Below are 13,565 nucleotides of genomic sequence, written 5' to 3' on the forward strand. Positions count from 1 at the left end.
TAATTTTCAACTTTAGGAAAAAGGAGAGAAAACAAGAGGAGGGAAAAATGGAAAACGCACTTGTCTCTGCCATTGTTCATGCTATTTCCTCTTCTTTCTTCTCTACCAGCTAAGTCCTACTCATGCTTCAAGGCCCAGCTCAAAGAAATCACTTCTGTCAGATCTTTGAATTCAGACTGCACATCACCCATGCCATTTATTTGACAGTCATATCTCCAGTAACATCTTTTGTTCAGCTTGTTAACTTTTACATTGTATTTCTTTTTCTATGTGTCATCTCCACAATCTAGTGGGACCCACCTCATATTTCTTTGCACCTTCTACAGATACTGGAAAACTGCCTCCGTGTGGCAGGAGATCAATAAACCTTTGATTGATTAACTGAATTAAGGTAAGGAAAAAAGTGAATAAAGGAAAAAGAGCGGAAGACTATGGAGTGAGAATGCACAACTTCTTAGAAGAGAAAGAACATAATAAAAATCCCAAAAAACCACCAGACCAAGTTTTATTTCAAAGGACCTTATCAAACAATTGCACCTGGTAGAACAAATATGGTAGGTTCATATAGTCAGTGCAAAGCTCAAAACCATACTTAGTAAGCTTGCTCCCCAGCAAGCAAACAGTGTATTTTGCTTCAGTTATTCAGACAATTGTGTCAAGTTTATTTTCTCAGATAGCCTGGACATTGTAAAGAGAAAGAAACCCAATTTAAGAATCCATATTTTGGTAGTGAATGCATAGGATTCCAAAACATATACAAAAACTGGCTTCAAGCAAAATCATGTTGTATAGATATTATTCTGTCAAACACTTGTGACAACATACTGAATAATACTTGGACAAGTGAAATAATGACTTAACAAAATATTACTGAGTCTAAACTAAGTAGCCCAAGAGATCATTTTTGTTAAATAGACTTTATTATCTCTCTTCTAAAACCCAGTAATAATACAGCATCACAAAAAAATGTTACTACCTCTTTAAAAACAGTATATATTCTAAATATATATTTTGTAAAAACTACATCATAAAAGTTCTGTGAGGCTATGGGATGTTAAAAACTGTGCAGCACTATGTATGTAGAATTAATACTATGTAACAATGTTTAAAAGCTTTAACTACATTTAAATACATGTAATAATAATTGACATACAGAGTATTTTAAACAGAGGTAATTGATATTTTACCTAGACTCAAGAGCCAGTTTGTACCCCTCTGATTTTATTCTCAATTATTTGTAAATCACTGTATTACCTATCTGCTAATGAGTTAGGCACCTAAAAACATAATATTCTAATTTATTTTTATGAATGTAGCAAAGTTTCAGGGTATAAATAAAAATATTAAGTTAACAGAAAACTTAATTTCCTTCTCATTCTTTCATAACACAAATTGTCTTTGTTATATCATGTTTTTTAAAAATAATGATTAAAATGCTAAAATAACATCCTTATATTTGTTCTACTTATGAAAGTTGAACCACTTTTGACTCTTTTTACATATATTAATAGTTCTAATCTCAAAAAAAATCACATTTTCTTGCAAATTACTTATTATTCATATTTTCCTTTCAAAATTTTTTTATATAGATTTCTCAGAAGTATCCAAGACAGTAGCTTCTTTGACAGTGAAATGTACAAAACAAATGACATGTCAACAAGTAAATTAGCATTCCCTTTCTGACCAGCTGGGTCATGTTTCCTTTTCAAAATCCTCAGTCCCATGATACAAAATAATAATAATCTAAAAGACCTCATTAAATGATCAATATATTGACATAACCTCTATAAGGAGACACATAGTATTTTAATTGATTCCTTGAATCCATTAACTGGAATATTAAAACCCAAGCCTCCAAAATATATTGTAAAAGAATATTTGCTTTATTTATTAACTAATTTTCTTCAGAGTATGGATAATGGCAGATGAAAAGATTCAAGAACTCTTATATTTAGCCAAAGATTAAAAGAAGTCCAGTTTTCGCTAAATCTTTCATACAAATGATATCACAGCAAAAGTTATAATAGACAAATTAAACCACATTTACTTACCAAAAAACTTCCAAAGGCTGAATTAAATATCGCAGCTGCCTAGAGAAAATAAATGGGGGGAAAAACTCATTGAAAATAAATAGAAAATAGGAAAAGCACAGATGATCATTCTCCCTTCCCCCACTATTCAAAACCTTAAAACATTGATTCTATAAAGCAAAGTTAGTCACTGCTTACAAAAATTGCCAGTGGCCTGTAGTTTACTAAGATAGATGAGCTGCAGCTTAGGAATTCGTAAATAATGGGTCTCAAAAGCAGGCAGAAAAGACTTGTCATGCCTTGAACCTCTATGACAGCACCAAAAGAATCATCACCAATACTAAATCGAAACCTTGTTGTTATTGATTTTGCTACTAGGATTTAAAACAATCAGAGGTTGATTTATTCACCAAAAAATTCATATTACGGGGAGAAGGAAAAACAGAATTGTAAGGCAAACATTAACTGCTCCCTGTCAGTGAGCACAGTCTTGTGAACTACAACCACAAGGTGAGATCTGTTCTTCCCACACAACACACACTAGGAACACGAATAATGCTGTTAAGACCAGGAAAGTCATTGCTCTACCATTAATTCTAAGGTAAAAACAAGCAAGAAAAACTTCAAGCTGGTGTTCAAAATTCAAAGAAGAAATATTTGACTTTGTGCTTACCTAAATATCCATGGATACACAGCAGATGTTAATATAGCTCTTAACTTTAAATTAATCACTATATTCAATGAAGCTACACCAAGAGTCCTGAAACCTTTCCACATTATCCAAAAAGGAGAAAAACTTGTATAACATCCAATTTGATGAAAGAAAATAAGAGGGAAAAAAAATAGTAAAAGGAGTAGAGGAAACCTATTTACATCTCCTGCAGATCCAGAGCAGAATTAAATTAATCATCATGGACATTAGCAGCCACACTGTAGTAAAAAGAGGATGTCAGTTAAGTAAGTTTGAATAAAGTCCAAAGCCAGGCTAAGAGCCGTAGCTGAAAATGCCTTCTGCTCCAGAAGAGGATGCAATGAGAGTGAATGGGTAATGAGATCCCTGGCTCCAGAGAGCTTAGCTCTCCTATTCCAGTTCATAATTAATTCAAAGCTTTGATAATTTCATTAGATTTCTCCTTTGCTGGCCCTATCAATAAAAGATGGCACTGGACCACAGCTCCTCTGTGGCATAAACATAGGCACAGGCACAGACTAGGGAAACCTTTGCTTCCTGACAGGGACAATGGCATATGGTGTTTTGTGTTGTACAGGGAGCAGTGCAAAAAAAAAAGTTAGCTAAATAAAACATTACAGATGACAACTGTAAACTATAGCAACATATTTAACACATCTTCCTGGAATTACATTATGGATGATTCCAGGAACAAGTTTTATATATGGAGAAAAGTAAGTAAAAGAGTATAAATAAACAAGTTGTGGTGAGATCAACAGGGAACACTGCCCACAAACCATTTTTACATCTAGACCCTACTTTGTACCTAAAATGGATTTATCTCTCTTTTTAGTAAAGGAATGAGGTCTTCCCCTTTGAGCTCCTCTCTTCCAAATTCATTTTTTTCCACTGCCTTTCACTAACCTTATACTAGGTAACTAGCAGTTTTGCCTAGCAGTTAACGAAACATGGAAAGACTCCAAAGTCAAAGTAAAATAAGTACCAACTACTACTCATCAGATCAAACTGCCATACTCCCATTCCCACCTGTTCTCTTTTCTAACCCAAACACAAGCAATATATTTAATGTGAATTGGCTGTGTTCTTGCATTTTGTAAAATAACAGTGACACTAGTGATGGGATATTTTAGGTACTTGAAGATGCCACAGGCCAACTCATTCTTAGTTGTTTCCCTGACAGTGGTGATTGATTTGAACTCACTCACCTACAATGTTCTCCCATGCAGTGAGCTCTGGCAATCTTCTGTGAAGCGGTTGAATAAGTAAGGTTCCGGGTATTTTGAAGACCATGTGAAATCAGACACCGAACCAAGGATCTTGGGCCCAACAGCAACAGATAACTAAGCTAATAGTTGGCTTAATTCTGCAGTTGCAGCATACAACTCTGGAAATCATAATTTCCAGAGTTCCGAAGAGTAATGATAAATATTTAGAGAGTATTTTATTGATACATAAAAAACATACATGTCTTTTGATTTAAGGAGGAATCGCCAGCTCCTTAGAATGATGTACAAGGCCCTCCATGCACAGGTCTCTGTCCATCTCATTCCCTGCCTCAAATTTAGTATTCTGACAACATTAAACTACTTGCAATTTCCCAAATTCATCATGCCACTTCTTACCTCTTTGCTCCCTGGCCAGAAATACTCTTCCTTCCTCCTCTACCTGTGTGACTTTCACTTAAGTTATTGATTCAGCGTGGGCATCATCCTTCCAAGATGTTCTCTCCACACACACACACACACACACACACACAACTTAGCAAACACACACATCTACACTTACAGGTAGACTGAATGTCCCCATGCCTGCTGCCAGAACATCCCGAGCCTATCTCTTTCTGCCATGGCACTTGTCACACTGTATTGAAATGACCTATAGTTTAAGGTCTTCTAAGGAAGGAATCTAATAAAACTCATCCTAACCACCTCATTAACTGAACTGATGAATTAAGTAGGATTCCCTGAAATGTCCGAAGTCTTTCATTCGGACAAAGTTATTCTATGTGTGTGTTTGGCAGAATCCAAGGATTGGCAGACACAGAAGACTCGATCTGACACCTGGTACCACAACCAAGCACTAGCAATGACAGGCGATCTAGATTTCTGACTCTCATCTAATTTAAGAACCTCTTCCACAGCATCTTGTTTTACTTCCTTTAAAGTGTTTGAACTTTCCTATTATGATAGTTATATAAATTATATTTAACATAAATAATGTTTTAAAACTTACCACCGCAATACAGCAATAGTTAAGTAAAATCTAGAATTATCAAGGAAAACCTTGCAACCATTAAAAAAGGATGATCTACATACACTGATATAAATGAAAGCCAGCTCAGATATTTTAAACGAAAAAGCAAGTTTTAAAAGTATGTATAATTCCTATTGTGTACATACACACACACACACATACACACACAAACACAGATAAAGTATAAAAACACACCATTTTTTCTGAAAGGGATCACCAAAAAAATTCCTAACTATGGTAAAATTTGTTGAACGGGATTAAAAGGGGGTCATTTTTATTTTTCATTTTGTTCTGTTTGTCATGTTTGGCTTTTTAATTTTTTTAACACATTACTTTTTTAATTTCAATAAGGATTATGAGGGTAGTGAAATGTTATGCCATTTATTGTTTGCTTTTTGAACCCCCTTTGTATTAAAAATATAATATTTTATTTAAAAATAAATTAAGATTTCAATTCCTACTATGCATGCTAGTTGCATGTTTTCTCCAAAAAGGAGAAAAACTTGCATAATGTCCTGTTTGATGAAAGAAAATAAGAGGAAAAAAAATAGTAAAAGGAGTAGAGGAAATCTATTTACATCTCCTGCAGATCCAGGGCAGAATTAAATTAATCATCATGGACATTAGCAGCCCCACTGTAGTACAAAGAGGATGTCAGTGATCTGTCTTGCTGGTTGCTCACAGGCTGGAGGCTGAGCACACTCTGGAGCACACATCATTGTGCTGGGGGGCATAAGAAGCCACAGGATGAAGAGAAGACATCTTTTGGGAGCATCTACAGCATGTGAATATTTGATTTTAAAAACAAACAAAAAATCAACTATTATTTTTACATTAGCACAAACATGGCTATAGAGAACACAGTCTTCATGAACTGAGATCAAATATGAGCCACCAAAGATAATTTGTTGTGAAAATAGGACCCTTCGGGTTATACTAACAGACACTCTTGGGATTTGAGTTTTCTCTTCTCTGCCTTCTGAAAGCCACACCTGGGATAGTCCACTGATTTTTAAATACAGCACTTCTCTTGTTAATATTCCTTGGCTAGAAACAATTTCAAAACCCATTCCCCTTCTAGAATACTTCATCACAACAAGAATTTTGCCTTATTTGTCAAATGAATGAATGAATGAACAAATACTTCTTGTGCTCACCGAATGCCCTGTACACTCGTGTGTTTATTATTAACTCATGAATTCCATCTGCACAGTGTATACCTTGGAGTAATCATATTTGATGAATAATTACATCAATGCTAACTGAAAAAAGTTCATATTGAGGTAGGTTTTTAATATGGAATAGATTGGCTTCCTCTATATTATATATTTGTACATAATATATTGCTTTTGGTATCAACCCGATTTTATCCAATATAAGGTATTTTACTAATGTTTCATCATATATTGTACACCATGTCTTTATTAAATTATTTGGAAAACTGAGCAAGTTCAATAATGAATTAATTTCTTCATAACCTACTTGGAATTATTTAAAATAAAGGTAAATTTTAAAAAACTAAAGGAAATGGGGAAAAGAGTTCTCTAATTCATAAAAGCAAGCTCTTTTATTGCTGAATGGCTCTAAACATCATGAAGTTCTACCTTACAGTAAGCCTGAAACCTATAACCACCTGTAACTCCGTGCACTGACCATGTTCCATGCATGACAGTTACATAAGTATGTCTAGTCCCTTTTTAAAATGCATTTCAAACATGTGAACACTGCTGGGCCCTTCCCAAGTCTTCTCTTATGACATTATATCAAAAATTTTCATAATTCTCGTCCAACACCCCTCTTCTTCCTGCCCTCATGATTAAAAAATAAAATCCATTATTTACATTGAGTATGAATGATTTATGGCAAGTTAATGTATGAAACTTCTGGCTTTTGCTTTTGAATAAATACCCTGATTCCCAGTCAAAGTACACAGAAATGTTTATGGAAATATTAAAATGGGACATTTATGGTGATTTCAGAATTTCTAATAATGTTCCAAGCTTAGGATAATGTGTGGCAAGTGCCCTAATATTCAAAAGTAAGATATCAGACATATACCTCAGTACTTATAAAAAGAAACCAAAAGTAGGTCAGGGACCAATTCACAGGTAAGCTGTATAGGTGAAAGCTAGAAATTCCAGGGGAGATTGATAAAAAGACACTCCCAGGAAGAGTGAGTGTTTTGCCTTTGTCTCCTCCTCTAGGAGAGAAAGCTGATATTTTCACCACACCTCCTAAGTTGGGGTGACATCTACAAAAGAACCAATGGTGGAAATAGAAGAAATTGCAAAGAAGCCAGAATAGCATTGCTGTCCGATGCTAGATGTTTCCCGAGGGGATAAATTCCATGCTGGGCTGCCACAGGAGCAGAGGGTATGCTCTGTGAGAATTCTGGGGAATCATGGTGCATGCCCTATTGGATGGAAGGGATGGGGAGAATGTATAAGTGAACCAGAAACAGGTACTTGCTTCCCGACTAGAAGTAGCAAAGGTGTAGGGCAAGGAGAGAAGGGCAAACAACTGGACAAAGTATACTTCAATTCTATGATGGGGCAAGGTTCTCCAATTCCATAGGATCCAAGCAGATGCTTCAGAGGATTGCCTTCTAACTTGATTCATTTTGACAGACCACACCCAAGAAGAGACTCCAGCAATAAGAGCTGCAGGGATATGACAAGCAGCAGGGGCTGGAGGTGTACTCTGAGGAGCCCCCTCCTCTAACCTGTCCAGCAAAAAGACAGCATATGGAGGCCTGCTCTGACTGAGGGCATTGAGGGCCACATTACCACAGCACCATAAATAAGATAATACCATGTCCCACTCCCTCTGATGCACTTGTTCGGCCTCCACCCTGACTCTGAAGAGGCCAAAAGTAGGAAAGGTGAGAAGGTTTAAAAAAAATAGTGAAACAGATCATCCCCTCTTCTCCAATGGTCTCATTTAAAAATTTTTATCTCATATATATATATATATTCACTAATTAAAAGGCATAATTTTCTACGTTTTGTAAACATAAGTTAGGCCTAAATTGGAAAAGAGGGACATTTGAAGCTTTAAGCTAGACTGTCCTGGATTTTTAATAGCTCAAATTTAATTCTAATTACAAAATATACAACTATTTTTGTAACAGAGTGACTAGAAAACCATGAGATCTGACAGAGATGTTGTCAAATGACTGGTGAGGGTAGGGGAGAAGAATATGTGAAAAAGCATTTCAGGTATATAATCCTTAAATTCACATCACTCAGTAAAAGGATTCTAATAACAACACAACATTGTAAATATACAGCGGGGCTAACACAAAACAAAACAAAAAAACAGGTAGAGCTGGCCCTCAGTATCTGTGGGTTCCACATCTGTGGATTCAAATACCCACAGATTGAAAATGCTATATTCAAGAAAAAAATAAGGAATGGTTGCATCTTTACTGAACATGTACAGATTTTTTTTCTTTTTCAATATTCCCTAAACAATATAGTAAAATGACTATTTACATAGCGTTTACATCACAGTAGGTTATTATAAGTAATCTAGAGATGATTTAAAGCATAAGGGAGGATGTGCATAGGTTCTATGCAAATATGAGGCCATTTTATATAAGGGACTTGATCACTCTCAGATTTTGGTATCCACGGGCCTTCCTGGAACCAATCCCCCAGGATACTGAAAGACAACTGCACTAAATATATAGAAGTTAGTCAAAGCCAGAGGGGTAAAGCACAAGAGTTGATGCTACACTCGTGTCCACGAAGAAATAAGATGTATAGGCTTTTGCCTGCAAAAGGTGGAGAACTGGAACTGGAATACCTGTATAAAGTAGAGTGGAAGTCTGGAAGGACTGTCCCACTGTATTAAGAGCAACTAGAAAACTCTACTTACAAATTCAAGAAAGTAACAGAAGGCCCACATCAAGGATGGGTGTAGGGACAGAATTTACATTACCCATGTGATTCAACAATTTCAAACTAAGGATTAATTTAAACAACAACAAAAGATAGAATTGATTAAGGGACAGTGGAACTCCTGAGGCCCTGAAAGAAACAAATGCAAACTTTTCTTTGAGGTTACATAAAACAACCCCTACTGAAGAAACAATAAAAACTATAAGCAACGTGAGAAAGCTGTATAAGAAGAGTATACCATCACAAAAGAGTGAGGAAGGGAGAAGCAACTGGCTTCTTTTTCACAATATACTAAAGAAAAAAATAGTAGATAAAGACCTAGATGTGGAAGGAAAAACTTTAAAACTTTTAGAAGAAATATGAAACTATCTTTATGCCTTCAGAAAAGGAAAGAGTTTTTTAAACAAGATACAAAAATTACACATGAAAAAGGAAAAGCTAAAATAGAAAACCTCAACAGACAAATAACAAATAAGATTGAATCACTAATAAAAAGTCTCCCAATAAGGAAAAGTCAGGACTGGATGGCTTCACTGCTGAATTCTACCAAACTTATAAAGAAGAACTAACACCAATTTTTCTCAAACTATTCCAAAAAATCAAGGAGGAGAGAATTCTTCCTAATTAATTCTAAGAGGTCAGCCATTACCCTGATACCAAAACCAGATAAGGACACTATAGAAAAAAAAAACAAAAAAACTACAGAGCAATATCCCTGATGAACGCTGATGCAAAAATCCTCAACAAAATACCAGCAAACTAAATCCAACAGTACATCAAAATGATAATGTACAATAATCAAGTGGCATTTATCCTAGAGATGCAAGGATGGTTCAACATATGCAAATCAATAAAAGTGATACACCACATCAACAGAATGAAAGACAAAAACCATATGATCACCTCAATGGATAGACAAAAAGCATTCAATAAAATTCAATATTCTTCATGACAAAAACTCTCAACAAATTAGGTATACAGGTACATACCTCAGCACAAGAAAAAGGAAAAGCTAGGGGTTGCCATGCAACAAAGTTCTGGCTGATGAGATAAAAACTGATACACACTTGATTGTGGGGGCTTAGGGAGGTTTCTGGCACTGCCCCTTCTTCCTGTCCAGAGCAGTGAAAGCTCTCTTGCATTCATAAGCGTATTGCAGAGGCAGCCACTCTAATACCATTGAGCCTCAGGATAAATGCCAGCAGCTCCTACCTCCATGCATCTTGGTATATGAGAAAAAATAAGTCCTGGCTTGTTTAAGCCACTTTTAGTCTGATTTTTTATTACTAGAAGCCTAGCTGGCACAATCATGTTCCTAAACAAGGGAGAAAATAATAAAGGGCTAGTCAGGCAGGTTGGATAAATCAAAAAGTACTTCCTCTAAGATATGAATTTGAGTGGGCATATTAAGTTTTACTTAAAACAATCTCTTGTCTCCATTGCATATGGCATCATCAAAAATAAGGAAAATTGACTATTGCTCACAATTGTTGGAGATCAAAGCTGAATTGCTTTACCCTGGGAAAGTCTCTCAACTATGTGAATTTGTATCACACCAGCCTCTGATTCACTGGAAGGAAAACTGGGCTTCATATTTATTTCCTTTCTAAACACAGGTTCAGTTTGAAAAACATATGAAGACTAAGATATCAAATGCTGAATTCCAATCCTTGGCCTTTGATTAAATATGGAAACACAAAATACTTTCTTTGTACTTGTAATACATTTTGTAAAGTGCTATACAAAAGCAAAAAAAATTAAGAAAAGTTATTCTGTTTTCAAAGCCAATTATTTGTATATTAATAATTGGCTTGCTCGTATGCAACTTAGTTGCTACTTTTACTATTATTACCACTATTTTCACTGTATAAATGTCATAACAAGTAAAATTTGATTTATACATTTCTATATCATAATTATTATTAAACCATACCACAAATAAACATATATAGGATATCAATTAAAATGTGAATTTACAGTTCATGCTCAACATTAAAGGGGCACTTTTCATTGGGTTCCGTATGTATGTATCATTGTATTTTTTAAGCAGTCCTGGCTAAAACGGAGAATATCATTTTGAAAGCATTACTTAATAGTTCTTCTCCACAAAGAAATCTCAATGGAGACTACAGTACTGCTACAAGGCATTCACCAATTTAAAGAAAACAGAAGTTTATACACAGACACACACACACACACACACACACACAGACGTTAATGGTAAATGTTTGACATCCAGCTGCTTTTCCAAGAGTAAGCTACATTTCTTGCCTGTTTCTACAGGTCCATTTCTTGATACTGGTGGAAAAAAATCATTTAATATTCTAAATCTTGAGGTGAATGGGGGATTGCTATTCTTGTTTGTAACTATTCATCTCAAATCAGGCAAGGAAAAAAATATATTCAAGTTACTGTTTCTGGGTGCTAAATTGAATCAGGTGTCCTCTCCTCTTAAGAAAATTAAGTTGCTTTTGTGCAAGAGTGTTTTAATGAGAACAGAGCCGGCCGACAGTGATAAATTGGAATGACACCAGAGAGAGCACGTAAGCAGGACAATATGTGCATGTTACAGTCTTACAGCCTATTTTTCACTGACTATTCTGAATGACTTCGCTGTTTCTTAAGGGGCCTATTAATCTCAAATTTAGTTATTACACAACGTTTATTTGAACATATATTCTGCGGATGATGACAGTTAATAAAGGAAATCTTTCACAAGCTGTATTTTTACATATTGTTCCAACTACAGCTCCCAGTCATTTCATGGTATTGATGGAATAACCTACATTGTGCTGAGGCTTTAAAAAACAAAAAGGCACATATATTCAGATTCCTTTCTAAGCACATGGGGACTCTTAAATAACCGTTAAAATGCATACAAAAAGCCTAGTACAAAATGGTAAAAGGATATCTTAACTGTTCAACAAAAATCATTTAAAGTGCAAACTGACTCTTCTAAGACAAACCAGACACCTTTTAACACTTTTAAAGCCTTGGTGCAAAATATGCAATAGTTCTTACGTGCCAATCTACATTTTCACAATATGCATAGAGCAGGAGAGAGAGGGCAAAATCAATTTTCTTGAGGTGCAAAAAGAATCAAGAAACACAGCTGCTTTGATTTTCTCTTTGGTATGGTTTTTGATAAAACACCATGTACTTAAAATAGTAGTGATTCTGTATTTCTTATTCCAAGTAGCATAATTTTAAAAAGCTTAAAACAATTGTTTTAACATTTTCCTAAAAATATATTTATAAGCTCAAATAAACTCATCAATTCACTTTTTGGTTCTGGTTCTGGAAGGAGTTTGTTACTTTAAATGTAACTGGTTCACGACAACAAAACCTAATATTAGCAGGAAATATTTATACTAATTCAAGATTTTTAAATTGCCTTATAATTAACTGAGATGAATACAGACTTAATCCAACACTTTTGATTGCATCCTCCTGAAATATCAGTCTTCGAAGGTGCTCACTTTCAATGAAGTCAGCATTTTCAAGTGGGAAGGGCTCTTAAATACTATGGCAATCCTTTTATAAAACAAGAAACAGAACTCCAGAGGCAAAGGATCTCTCCCAAGGTCACACTGGACAGTAGCAAAGCCAGAATAGAACTCATCTGCAGACATTCCCTGTACCCTGTCTATTACACCCATACTGCCTATTTTATACAATATTTTAAACAGACATTGTAGCTATATGATAGAAAAAGGACATATGCCAAAACACTAATAGTGGTTATGCTGAGGTAATGAGATTATGGATATTTTTTCCTTTATACTTTTCCTTGACTTTCAAGGTTTGTGTACAGATTAGGTATTTATTAGAAAAACAATCATATAATAAAAGTTATATATTAAGTACAATTAGAATTTTAGAGGCTCTCTCTTTAATCTTCAGGCAAACCTTGAACAATGCTGTGCACATACATATTAGGTGCTCAATCAATGTCTGACTAAAAATTGAAGGAATTGAGAATAATATTAAGAAGAAACTACTGAAATAGTCTTCTTTGCTATAGTAACACTGAATATTAAGAGGAACAAACTGTGGGTGTAAGCCAGAAGACCAACTCTTGAATTGAAAATGGATCCTATTTATCTATTCATACTTATTAAGTACTTCCAAATATCTAAGATTGAGCTGAATGAAGCTTACTTAAAATGTTACATACTGTCTGACATGACATCTTTTTAAAAAGCCAATTTCTCAACATTCCTGAAAGTTTAATTGTTCTTAAGCATTTGGGTTTCCTATCTGCCAAAAAGGAACAAAACAAATGCTCCTCTAATTATTCATTCATTCAACACAAATTTATTAAGCAATTTATTAAGCAATTTATTAAGCTAGGCACTCAGAACACAAAAATAAATACCAGAGAGTATGAACTCACAGTCTAGTACTAGAAGATGGACATCATAATAGCTACAATACAAGAAGATCAATGGTATTAAGGAGTTATGGTAGCACAGAAATTAACTTTAAAAATGGGCTTTTTCAATATCTCCTAGTGATACACAACAGGCACTTTTCTGATCAATTAATGGAAGCTCTATTTAATGCCAAAACATGAACTAAGCTCTCAGCACACCAAGAGAGGAATTAGCCAAGAATTCCCCTAACACTTTGTTTAGAAGGGCATCCACAAAACATAAGTGACAGCCTATGTCAAAGCATCTCATGCTT

At 34.9% G+C, this 13,565-nt stretch overlaps 1 protein-coding gene across 3 annotated transcripts in view; it reads right to left on the reverse strand.

Annotated features, from left to right (window-relative positions):
* Nucleotides 1-13,565, reverse strand: part of SLC10A7 (solute carrier family 10 member 7) — a 208,712-nt gene that overhangs the window by 144,867 nt on the left and 50,280 nt on the right. Inside the window, exon 5 of one of the 3 annotated variants that reach the window (XM_069492940.1) lies at nt 2,052-2,090. The exons of 1 other annotated variant lie outside the window; for it this stretch is intronic. In XM_069492940.1, coding sequence (XP_069349041.1) covers nt 2,052-2,090 — 39 coding nt within the window. Of the gene's footprint in view, nt 1-901; nt 2,091-13,565 lie in introns of those variants that run through there. One more of the 3 variants, XM_069492942.1, reaches the window with a different exon arrangement.

The sequence above is a fragment of the Eulemur rufifrons genome, chromosome 18, assembly GCF_041146395.1.
Source record: "Eulemur rufifrons isolate Redbay chromosome 18, OSU_ERuf_1, whole genome shotgun sequence".
Taxonomy (NCBI): Eukaryota; Metazoa; Chordata; class Mammalia; order Primates; family Lemuridae; genus Eulemur; species Eulemur rufifrons.